At 47.0% G+C, this 12,113-nt stretch overlaps 1 protein-coding gene across 4 annotated transcripts in view; it reads left to right on the top strand.

Annotated features, from left to right (window-relative positions):
• Nucleotides 1–11,557, top strand: part of RNFT2 (ring finger protein, transmembrane 2) — a 39,796-nt gene extending 28,239 nt beyond the window's left edge. For 3 of the 4 annotated variants that reach the window (XM_063351528.1, XM_063351529.1, XM_063351530.1), the window contains exons 10-11: nt 766–867; nt 2,902–3,183. In XM_063351528.1, the coding sequence (XP_063207598.1) occupies nt 766–867; nt 2,902–3,036 (237 nt within the window). In that variant the 3' untranslated portion in view covers nt 3,037–3,183. Of the gene's footprint in view, nt 1–765; nt 868–2,901; nt 3,184–8,971 lie in introns of those variants that run through there. The other variant, XM_063351531.1, reaches the window with a different exon arrangement.
• The last annotated feature ends 556 nt before the right edge of the window (nt 11,558–12,113 follow it).

Here is a 12,113-nt window from a genome sequence, read left to right on the forward strand (position 1 = left end):
CTGATGAAACTTTGTAGTGCAGAGTGTGAGAAAGACTTTAAATAGAGGTACGTAGTGCCTGCTGTGCAGTGACATTAAAGAGGCGCTGCAGTACACCGGAGTTATCCCATAGCATTACACAGTGCTGGCATTGGGATCTCTTGCAGTGAAATACTCTGGCTTATATTTTAAAATGGTAAAATCAAAGACTGTAGAGGAAAAGAACATAACATCGTAGAACTTTGTTAGAGCTTGCCTTGCTTATTCTGTGGGCTTGGGCTGGTCATTCTTCCTCAGCATTTTTCCTTTTCCGCTATTACTGTTACAAGAAGAGAAGCAACGTTTACCTTCCACATACTTAAAAAGAAAAGTGGGAAGCCTGTGGGTGCTGCTCCTGTTATTCTTTCTGCTATTGTCTAACTTGCTAATAATAATACCTCCCACTAACTAAACACCTCTGCAAATGATGCTGAATTAATCCTCTCAGCTCCCTGTTGAGCTCATTAAATTTCATTATCATTGCTCCGCAAGTGGAAGCACTAAAAGATGGAGTCAGCTCGAGGGGAAAACAAAAAACAGAGAACACAGAGCTCCAGACTCCCTGTGTTCTGTGTGCTGGTGCCCAAATCTCCCTTCCCCATACACGGTGACATAACACCGCTGTCCTTCCCAGGGCATGCAGGGAATGGGGGTGTGAAAAACAGTGTCTATGTGTATGCTTAGCCGCAAACCAGGTTATCTTCAAACCCTTTAACATTGGGACTTTTTCCCACCTCTCCCTAACAGACCTATGGAGTTCGTGCTACCAGCCAGCAGTGCAGCGAGGCTGGTGACATCTGTGCCATTTGCCAAGCAGAATTCAGGGAACCTTTGATCCTTATGTGCCAGGTAAGACCCCCAAGCTTCTCGCGTCAGGTTCACCCGTTGGCATTCATGTGGTTAACTTCTGCAGCTGGGGAGAGGCACAGTTAGCCTAGGTACTTCTAAAATCATTTGCTGGGTCTTGATCTAGGTCGTAGTGGATATTTATTGCCCTCTTCCGGATAGAATCATAGAATCACAGAATGGTTTGGGTTGGAAGGGACCTTAAAGCCCATCCAGTGCCACCCCCTGCCCTGGGCAGGGACACCTCCCACCAGCCCAGGTTGCTCCAAGCCCCGTCCAACCTGGCCTTGAACCCCTCCAGGGATGGGGCAGCCACAGCTTCTCTGGGCAACCTGGGCCAGGGGCTCACCCCCCTCACAGCAAAGAATTGCTTCCTCACATCTCGTCTCAATCTCCCCTCTTTTCAGTTTAAAACCGTTACCCTTTGTCCTGTGTCTCCCCTCCCTGATCCAGAGTCCCTCCCCATCCTTCCTGTAAGCCCCAGTGATTCATGATAGCTGAGCCACTCTTTAGGGGCTGATCATGGCTACTGAGATGGAAAAGGGCAGCCTTGTAGTCCAGGGGCTGCCAGTTGGCACTCCAGACCTTGGATGTGGAATGCAAGCCATTTTTATCTGACCCGTGGGGAGACCGGCTAGTCGGTACGCCAGCTGAATTACGAGCAAGTGCTACGAGAGGGGCATAGATCCAGAATGAGCCCGAAGACTGGTGCAGCACCGTGTAATCGTGGTCTGGCCTCTGAACACCTGGCCAGGAATAAAAGTAGTTCTGCATATAGAAGTTGGTCACCACTGCCAGTAACTGGGAATTGTTTTGTTTCTCATTTGGTAAACACTGGCAAAACCTAGAACTTAAGAATGGCGTGCTCTGAGTAATGCAGTAGTCCTCACCTGATGCGAGTAAAACCCTTTGAACACACCACGCTGCCATGGGTTCTGTTAATGTATCAGAGGCCAGCTGAAGGCATTGCCTTGTGGCAAGACTGGTGATGCTTCCCCAAGATGTTCTCTTCGGGTGCTTGTAACTCAGTCAGACTTTGCCTGTTGGGGCTGAAATTCTGCATGCTGGAGGCTGTCTCTGGCTCATGTGTGGCTGCCTGCAGGAAAACCTTAGGCAGGATTCAGCCATTTCTGGGAATGGAATTGGTGGGATATAAGCTCTCTTGTGATATCAAAACAAAGCTCAAGAGGCTTTTTCTGAAGAGCTTTCACATTCCTGTACTTTGTAACAGGATTGTCAAATTAAAGTAGGTCACCTGTGCATCAAAAGTGTCTCTTACTATTCCTGTGAACATCTGTGCAGATGTTACCAAGCTGTAAGCCCCAGAGAACCTATCTTTGTATGTGCTTATCAGAGTTAAGATTTTGATGAGTAACGTTTCTGCTGACTCCCCGTGTGTTGAGGAGCTCTCAGCTTCTTACAGCTTCTAATGCTCCGTCCTTGCCCTGTTCCTGCTCTTCCTCTCCGGGGCTAGGTGGGGTTGTGTGCTGAACAGCCGTCCCTCCTGATCCCCGGCTGTACCCAAGGCGGGCTGGAGGGACGGTCCTGCTGGGGGTTAGGGGAAGACACGGGAGAGGATAAGGTTGAAAACTGACATTTCTAGAGAAAGGGAAAGTGGGACTGCAAAGCTACTGACTAGGACTGGGTGATGTGAGCAGGAAAAAACAAGTGCAACAAGGAGTAGGGGGAAGAAAGGGAGTTGTTTGAGCTCAGTGGAGACTTGTAAAATAACCCAAGACATTGAGGATGGAAACAGGGCAGAGAAAACCCTCTCAACTCCTTTGGTAGCCCAAATGCCATAGGCCTTTTTAATGTTTCTTTCTATTGCTATATTGAGAGAGTAATAGATCATTAGCTTTGGCAAACGGAGGTACTAGTAATCCATTTTTCATACCGCATGAGTACTGCTAATCAGCTGCACTGTCCCCCTGAACGTGCCTCGTTACCTGCTCCTGTGGCTGCCCTATTGAGCGTGACACTTAGGGACAAGACCGGACCTCCTGCCCTCATCGTGATGACGCCCTTTTGTCTCCACAGCATGTGTTTTGTGAAGAGTGCCTCTGCCTCTGGTTTGACAGGGAAAAGACCTGCCCTCTTTGTCGTTCTGTCACCGTAGAAACCCTGCGTTGCTGGAAAGATGGCACCACCTCTGCTCATTTCCAGGTGTATTAAAACCAAAACATACCGACAAATGGAATAACACGTGCGGAGAGAAGAAAAAGCTGGAACATAAACGTGGTGATGCCATGCCCCTGTTTAGTTGCCTGTGGATTTGTTGTCTTAGTCTTTCTTCCAGCTCTGTTTCTCCAGGAGCCTCAGAACAACAATTGTTGGTAGCCAGAAACTTTATTCTCAAAGGCAAGAAAGATGTGGTTTATGTTACGGCAAACACCGTGGCTAAGCTACAGCCAAGGATTTTTCTTGAACATACATGGTTAGAAACTGCCTGGGATGTTTCCTTTTTTATTGTCCTTTTAGTATAGATAAATATTGCGTGTATAAAGCAAGCATACATGAATTGCATGTGTATAACCTGGTACACTGGAAAAAAGCTGTCCTCCTCTGGCTCGGACCACTGGTGAGATTTTTCGCATTAAACGGCCCTAGCTTCCCTGAATCTGTAACTTCATAGAATTACGCTGTTGCTGTTACATTACCTTTGAGAACTCTTCCAACACAGTGCTTCAGAACCACGTGCCCAGAGTTTACTCGGGGTTGGAGAAACATCATTTCCCAGCAGCCGTGTTTTTGCAGTTGATTCCACAAATTGTCATCTTAATAAAATCTCAAGGAACCTGGGAAAGCCCATATGCTGGTGAGCTGGAAATGACACTTGGTTTTCTTGGGAGTGTTTTTCCTCTTTAATTTTCACGATCAGGCTCTCTGATTTCCTAGCGTATGGGGAGAACAGCGGGAGGCAGGGAGAGATTAAAGTCAAGTTTGATTTTGAGGTGAAAAGTTAAGGTCCTAACCAAGAGCGTCTCAGGAGTTCAGGTGTCTCTGCGCTGTGCTCCTCAGCACAGCCACGTGCGGCGAGGCTTTGAAAACCAGCGCCGCTCAGCATCCAGAACATGCCTGGGTCCGAGACCGGAATAAACGTGCTCACGCAGCCCGGAGCCCATAGAGCACTGTCAATACCAGAAATGCCGGGGCGTCAGCATATGCGGCCCCCTGGAGAGACCGGGTTTAGTGAGATTTAGCAGCTTGAGGGCAGAATTACAGAGAAGCGGCTGCATGGCTTCAGGAGCCAGCCTGGTTATACACAAGCTGTATATCCACCTGTGGCGGTGGTGGAGACTTGGTTGTAACACCTCCGCTTCGGGAAAAATGCTCTTCGAGGAGATACCTTGTGTTGTTAACAGGCGAATTGACGTTCTTTATGTTGCTGCGATTTCCCTCTCTGCGGAGGGCGCTGCGGTGGCACTCGCGTGCAAATGGAGTTGCTGTTTGTTCGCTGGAGCTTTCTCTTTGGCTAAACAACCTCTGCTTTTTGCTGCGCGCCCGGGAGAAAAGTGCCTCATTAGGCAACTGTGGCATCTTCCATGCTCATTACTATGGAAATGGCCGTAAGGTTACAATCCCACTTGAGTGGATAATCAGGAAGAACTGTACCTGGGGGAAATGAGCCTGTGTGTGTGTACCGAGTGCTGCCTTCCCCTCCCGCTGGGAAACTCCACAGGGAGAATTAAAGCAAACAGGAGCTCACGGTAACGGGATTAAGGCTCAACATTTCTTTGGAAATAATAGTTCAGCATGGCTAGAGGAGAAACGATGAGAGGCAGAGCCTGAGCAGGGAAGACAGTCCACATCTGGCTTGAGAGATACAGGGAAGTAGAGGAGGAAAAGCTTTACTTGCCAAAACAAAGCGATTTGATTCTTGTCAAATGGATCCTGTGGAAGTGGAGAACTAAGCCGAGGAATCCAGTCTCCATCTCTAATGGGAATAGCCTTTCTGGGATGGGGGAAGAGAGTTCATTAAGGAAGGAAGCAAGGTTTTCAGTGGGCATAAAAGTGTTGTTAAGTACGATGGTACATTCAGCAGGAAAAGGGAAAATTACTCATTCTGTGGGCAGGCGATTTATGAAAGGTTTCAGCATCAATTTTCAGTGCAATGCCAGTTAATTAAAGGGTTGGTGGTATCTGCTTTCAAAATGTTTGAAAAGCCATTTCTAATTCAGATTTTCTTCCTAAATGCTCCTGGAAAATGCATTTGCGGAAGCGTATGAAAAGGTCGGTGTCAGCCTAACACTACAGACAGCATTTGATACACTCTTTCAAAATTACTATTTTTTTATTTGGTGATAAAGAATGAAGGCAATCAAAGGGAAAGCAGGGGGAATATTTTTTGCCATTCTTGCAGTCCTTCTTTTTCTTTTTTTTTTTTAATTTACTGAATGATCTTTCCCTGTTGTCAGTGTAAGAAAGGGGGGACTGTCCTCATCATCATCCACTTGAACCACTTTGCTAAAGCCGAAGGACTCGGAAAGATCGCGCAGTCAAGGCTTCATACCAGCACATGGAAGAATTGCCCCTACCTCGGATGGTTTGGGTACCCGTCTAAGAACCCCTGCACCAGCATCATCATTTTCTAAACAACTTCTAATGATTAATTTTTCTTTTGCTTCATCTCAAGTGATCCCTTCTTGATGTTTGCTTTCCCTCCCTACAAGGCAGCATTCCGGTCCCTCTGCAGGACTCTGGCTCCTCTGGTGATGTGCTCCCGTGGTACCTGATGCCCGTGTGCTGGTGCCCCGCTGCCATTCTCCTCTATTGCAACGCAAATCCAGGGCGGTTCTCGTCTGGGCCACCTTTGGGACAGAAGGCTGCTTCTGTTGCTACTCGGATACCGCGGTGACAAAAGGCAGCACTGCGACCGGGGCGTCAGGCCTTCGTTAAGGGGAGAGGCTGTGTCTGGGAGGGCGGGGGGGGTTCTCCTTCTCCTCTCTCCACAGAGAAGTGGAAGGTTCCACTTCTCTGTTCAAATTAATTAGTGCTAAATAAGAGGTGAAGTTTAATGCTGTGGATATTTATCCTACTGGATGCATAACAAAGATCAGCTTAGTTCCTGAGAGATAAAGAACTTACTACAGGCCTTTTATAGCTGTTAAATTAAACAAACATCCGTATTCTTCTGGCCTGGAGGCCACGGAAGAATCAGACCTGTGCTGTTAGCTGTGCTGTCAAACCCTCCCGCCTCGGGTGAGCTACGGTGACAGTTCTGTCAGGCAGGACAATTCTACCCTCTCCTAGAACGTGACATTTGGACCAGAAAACAGAGGGGAAACCTCAGCTCTAAGGACAACTGATGAGAAACTTCTGTTGATTGCCATGGGAAAACAGTTAGGGTTGTGAAAAGAAATTATCCACTCAAAATTCAGAGGAAATAAAAACTGGAGCCTTTTTTTGCCATTGAACAGTTATTTTTCTTTTTTTTTTTTAATAAAGTCATTATAAATATGTACAAAGAGTCTCAGCATATGAAATTTCTTTTACAAAAGAGAGAAGCCACATCTACCATAACAGGAGCCTTCATGAACTCGTATCAGCCGCGAGCGGACGCGCTGCTCTTGCTTTGGTGAGGGCGGAAACTTGCACAGTGACTCCGCAAGAGTTTACGTCCAAAGGGTACTAAATCGGGAATGTGCCAGGAATTGAGTATTCACTGCATCTCGTCTGTTTTGTTCTGGGAGCGATGCAGCTGGGAGCAGACTGGGAAATCTGCAGGTGTCCAAAGGACTACAGATGATGGGAAGATTTTTGCTTGTGGTAAACCACGGTCTTCAAATTGATTGGAAAGGTTACGCTGTGAATACCCACAAAAACTAAGTCCTGTTGGACTTGGTTTTGCTCTCTACATAGGTGGCATCTGTAACTAATAATGGATGTAATTAATAATGGCAGTTCGATACCCAGATGCTTTCAGTGACTGTTTGTCAAGCTCCAAAGTCACTTTCTGTAAATATTAAAAAACTTGTGAAATTCAAGTACTCAAGTATTCACGCAGAGTGAACACTGGAGAAGTCTGATCAGAGTTACATGAAAATTCACTCTGGTATTCAAATAAATATTGTCAGAAAAAAAATATTCACTTGTTTTGTATTTTGTAACTTTAAATTTCTCTTGGAGATGGGGAAATGGAAATTCTGCAGCTTTGACTGGCAGAGTCAGCTTTTCCCCGCAGCCGCCCAGGGCAGCGCTGGCGCGTGGAAGACCGGAGAGCGCGGGAGTGCGTTTGGGGCACACGCTGATGGAGACTCTCGGGATGCAGATGGCGCGTGGGTTGAGCCAGTAGGATCGGCAGAGGGAAGGAGCGTGCAGTCTCTCATGGCGGGGACAGGGCTGCACCCGCACTGAGAGCAGAGAGAGCCTGACGAGGGCTGGCACGTTCGGACCAGGACACGTTCGGACCAGGACCGGGACCTTGGGAAGACCAAGGCAGGAGCAGCACGTGAGGATTCCTCTCCTGCATTCAGACGAGCTGATACACTAGTGTTTTCCCGAGGATGATCAAATCCCACATTATTTAGACTTCCCTAGGCTTTTTGGATTTTGAATTAACACGGCCAGTGTCTCCTCCCCTTTTGTACTGAGAGAGACACGTTTTGCTCAGCGTACAGCAAGCCGTGCCTTGCAAAGCATTCTACAAGAGTGAGGCTGGGTTGGAAGCTTGGATCCAAAATCAAATTTGCCTAAGAATTTGCCCTAAGAAAAGCTGTGAAGATATTGTTCGCCTCTTGTGGTGGCAGAATATAGCCAGAAAGTTTTGACATGGAGAAAAAATGTGGGTCCAGGATTTAATCTGGAGCCACAGGTAGTTTGTTACCTGTCTCAGACTTCGGTCAAGATCATGGACAGATGTTTTAAAACCATTTGTGGGAAAATTAAATATTAAGGTAGATGTACTATTCTGTCCTCATCGTGAACCCTTTCCATGGAATTACAGCATGGTTTGGGTTGGAAGGGACCTTAAAGAGCACCCAGTGCCACCCCCTGCCCTGGGCAGGGACACCTCCCACCAGCCCAGGTTGCTCCAAGCCCCGGCCAACCTGGCCTTGAACCCCTCCAGGGATGGGGCAGCCACAGCTTCTCTGGGCAACCTGCGCCAGGGGCTCACCACCCTCACAGCAAAGAATTGCTTCCTCACATCTCATCTCAATCTCCCCTCTCCCAGTGTAAAACCATTCCCTGTGATCCTGTGGCTCCCCTCCCTGCTCCAGAGTAGCAGGACTACAGCGACACCGGTATTTAACCGCATTGTTTCGTCTTAGGAGGCAGCAGGGACAAGCGCCTGGTTCCAAGGTGCACGTGGACATAGAAACTGCCCCAGTTCAGCCCAATCTGTTTATAACCAATGTCGTTAGAAGGTACCGCTTCTGCTTCTGCAGTGGAGGGAAGACCCTTATAATTTTAGCGTGATATAGAAACAAAAATTCACAAATGAGATTAAACTGATTTAAGAAGTGCTTCTGATTTAAGTAAATTGCTTTAGTAATGGGCTCAGCTAAATGAGGGTAATTTCTGCATGCCTCCATGCTCTAAACCAGAAGCAGGATGGGTTTCTCATTCCTCATCACTGGCAACTCACTGATTTTGCTGATTTGCTGTATGTTTTTATTGGGTGATGCCTCTCCTGGGCACAGGAAAGTGTATGACACAGGAGGCACTGCTGTACGATAGCGGAGGTAGAACTGGTGTCACTCCATTATTTTTTTACCTACTGAAAATAATTCTAAGAGAGAAGAAGGAGGAATCTGGAATTAATGGGCTAAATTCTGTCCTGGGTGTAAGTAACCCAGCTGTCTGCAAGCAGACAGCAGTGCTATCTTACAATTAATTTGGCCAAAGGACTTATTTTCACAGGCAGGGGGAGAGGAGCTGATTAGTAGTCCGCACTAGCCTGCTTTTTTAACTTGAAATATGATGTTTCAATGTGTGATGGGAGCTCTGTCGGTGGAGTGCTGCTTTAAAAATTAATAAAGACTTTCCTCACAGCCACATTATGCGGCGTTCTATATAGACTATGATCTCATAACCTCCTCCTCTGGCTCGCTCACGCACCGGCTGCTGAAACCTAAGATGAGGTCTTTTTTTTTCTTTTTTCATTTAGAGACACTCCCCAGTCTTCACGGAGGCGCAACTGCGAAGCTAATCAAAATCAATGGCTTCTTGGCTGCTGTAGGAAAAAAAAACCAAACCAAAACACACCAAAAAAAACGAGGAACGCAAGAGGAACTGTGCTGGTTTCCGACCCGGGAGTACAGTGTAGAAACCCCCCACCGTCACCCAGCTGTTGCAATACAGCACGAACAGCACTAGGGGAGTACACAGCATGCTTGCTTTTCCAATACAAACATCAACCAGGGTTAAATCAGGTATTTTAAAAAGGATAAAAACACCCCTTGTCAAAAAATGGAGGCATTCAAGAATAACAATTAGACCAGAAAATGTAAGGCTTTGACAAATACATACCCTCTAGTCAGTAATTCGACTTATGTACAGTGAATGCTGGCTATAAAGTGCTGGTCAGCTGTTTCTCTAGCAAAGCTTGCTTGACCCAGCAACTAATAGATGAAAGTCTCCAAAACTTAACCCTTGGTTCACGCTAAACATCCAATTTAGAACTACAAAAGTGAAGCAAATCAGGATTAACGCAGGATTTGGGGTACCGGACCTGCTCTTGTTTGCACTTGGGAAGCACCACAGATTTGGTTGTTGTTTCACGAGAAGAACAACAGGCAGCACGTGTCTCCTAATGTTTTTTGCTGAACGTTGGGAACCACCAAGGAGGAGATTGTTCCCCTGGAAGTTCTGGGTTTTTGGTTTTTTTACAGAAAAGCCCGTCCACGGAGGGTGAGGACTGAGGGAGGTGAGCCAATCGCTTTGCTACTGAGGTTGATCGCTGATTTACGGGGCTTTCCCAAAGTGGGGCCTCTCTGGTAAGAACCGCAGAACTTTCCCTTCCCTTTGCTGTAACCTTGCAGGGGAATTGCCTCTTTGGGAAAAATGCTACAAGAAGTCTCACGGCTGCAGCCCCAACTGGTCAGCGCGGCAGGAAAACCAACGGCCGCGCGCGCCGGAGGCACAGCAGATGCAAGGGAAAATGGAATAATGCATATTCCGGGTGAGAGGTTTGGTAAACATTGAGAACTCGGGAGCTGGTAACTGTTAAAGGTGAGGAATCTGTGGCAGAGCCCTCTCTCTCTTGCACTGAGAAATAAATGCAGGGCAGCCCCTGCGGCCGGCGGGCAATGGCGGGGGGCTGCCTCCGCACGGGGGGTGCACACGCAGGGCCAGGGGGGACCCGCTGCCCGTCCTGTATAGCACAGAGACGCCTCCCCTCCTCCTCATCAATTATTTTCTGTTCAAATTGGACGCGTGCGATACCGCGCACACGAATTTCACTTCCTCCTTTGAGTGATTGGCAGAAAGCTGTATTTTTAAGGCTCTGCCCGGATCCGGCAGTCACTAATCCAGCCCTTGCAACGCTGCTGACATCGGCTGAGGCTCCTCCGTTTGCTAGAAGAATTCTTACTTATCTCAGTAGGAGACCGAGCCGGGAAGGAGTACAGGATGCATTACCGAGGATGACTAGGAAAATGTTTTATCGGTCTCTGTGGTTCTCAGACCATCCAATCTCTATCAACAGACAAACTAGAGTTAGCTACACGGTGCCCCCCAACGCTGCACGCAGTACAACGCAGGGCAAGGTGATTCGTTAGGAACAATCCGCTCTCTCAGCGCAGCCCCTTCTGCTCTGTGTGAACTGACTCGGATCAATAACACCCGTGAACGCGTGCGCAGGGGCCCAAAACACACCGGTGAATATTTGATAAAGGGGGAATTTAGCTTTTAGATTGCTTAGAAACATTTCTCCTGCAGTAGTGGAAAATGCAAGGTTTGACTGGGCTTGTTCCTCGACTGGGCGAGGGTCGGGAAGCATTTTTAAAAGCCAAGGAGCCAAACGTCCTTTGCAAATTGGGTTCTTAACGTTCCTTTTTGCCTTTGAAAAGTCCCCCCCCGCCAGGAGAGGGACAACTTTCTGGTGCAAATACCTGAAGCTGGGAAAAATGTTTCTAAAAAACTGCGCATAATAATTGCTATAAATAGCATCTGGAAGGTATCCTGAATCTGACAGGTAGTTTTGGCAGCAAGAAAAAAAAAGCGCTCAGTACTAGACTGAAAAAAGCCCTTTGACTACTAAAGACAAGCTCTCCTGTTAACCCCTAGTCTATTGATTAGTCTAGATATAACTCTCTGCCCTGGTTCAGAGGATTTGAGACTGCTGCAGTCACCAGCCAGGAGAATTAGCAGCTCCGGAGCCGCGGGAGATGCTGCACTCGGAGGCTTTGAGGCATACGCTGCAGGGAAAAAGAGCTGGGCTGGCTTTGCCACCTCGGCGAATGCTGCTTCCCAAGCTCCGAACCGTCAAAAGAAAAAGAACTGCCCCAAAGAAAATCAAGGTTTATAAAGTTCTGGGCTAGATTATTTGTTTTGTCTTCATTTATGCAGAGATTGAAAGAAAGAAAGAAAGAGAGAAAGAAAGAAAGAGAGAAAGAAAGAAAGAGAGAAAGAAAGAAAGAAAGAAAGAAAGAAAGAAAGAAAGAAAGAAAGAAAGAAAGAAAGAAAGAAAGAAAGAAAGAAAGAAAGAAAGAAAGAAAGAAAGAAAGAAAGAAAGAAAGAAAGAAAAAAAATAGCACCTTCTCAACAAGTAGTATTTTTTGCTATCTTGTGTATAAATATTAATAACCAAAATAGATTTCTCCTTGTCCCGTGTTTCAGAACATCCTCTTGGGGAAACTGTAGCACCACCACAGAGAGGCAGTTTAGCCCCAGACAAATATTAAATGTAGCACCAGAGAAACTAAAGTCATAAGAAAAGCTTATCTCACCTGGTGCTATAGCGCTTAATATATACACACACAAACTGTCTGTCGTCCAAGCTGCGAAGCGCCTGTCCCCCACCACCACGGCTACGACATGCCCCTTCCGCAGCAAGTTTGGTCTCTCAAGACATGATTTAACTCGGGATGTATGGATTACTTTTCAGCCCGCTGCACTGGAAGGAGCGTTTACCTTGCCATGAACCAGGCGCGGTGGAGAAAATGCTAGTGTTACAGCAAGGACATCACTAATCTTTTGACTCAGACTGCAGGAGCATGAACGCTCAGACCACCATCATCTACAAGGAATGTTGCTTACGTTCTCAACAAGGCATGCACGTTTTAACGTATGCATACAGGAGGGTTTAC

Source organism: Chroicocephalus ridibundus, chromosome 13 (genome assembly GCF_963924245.1).
Source record: "Chroicocephalus ridibundus chromosome 13, bChrRid1.1, whole genome shotgun sequence".
Taxonomy (NCBI): Eukaryota; Metazoa; Chordata; class Aves; order Charadriiformes; family Laridae; genus Chroicocephalus; species Chroicocephalus ridibundus.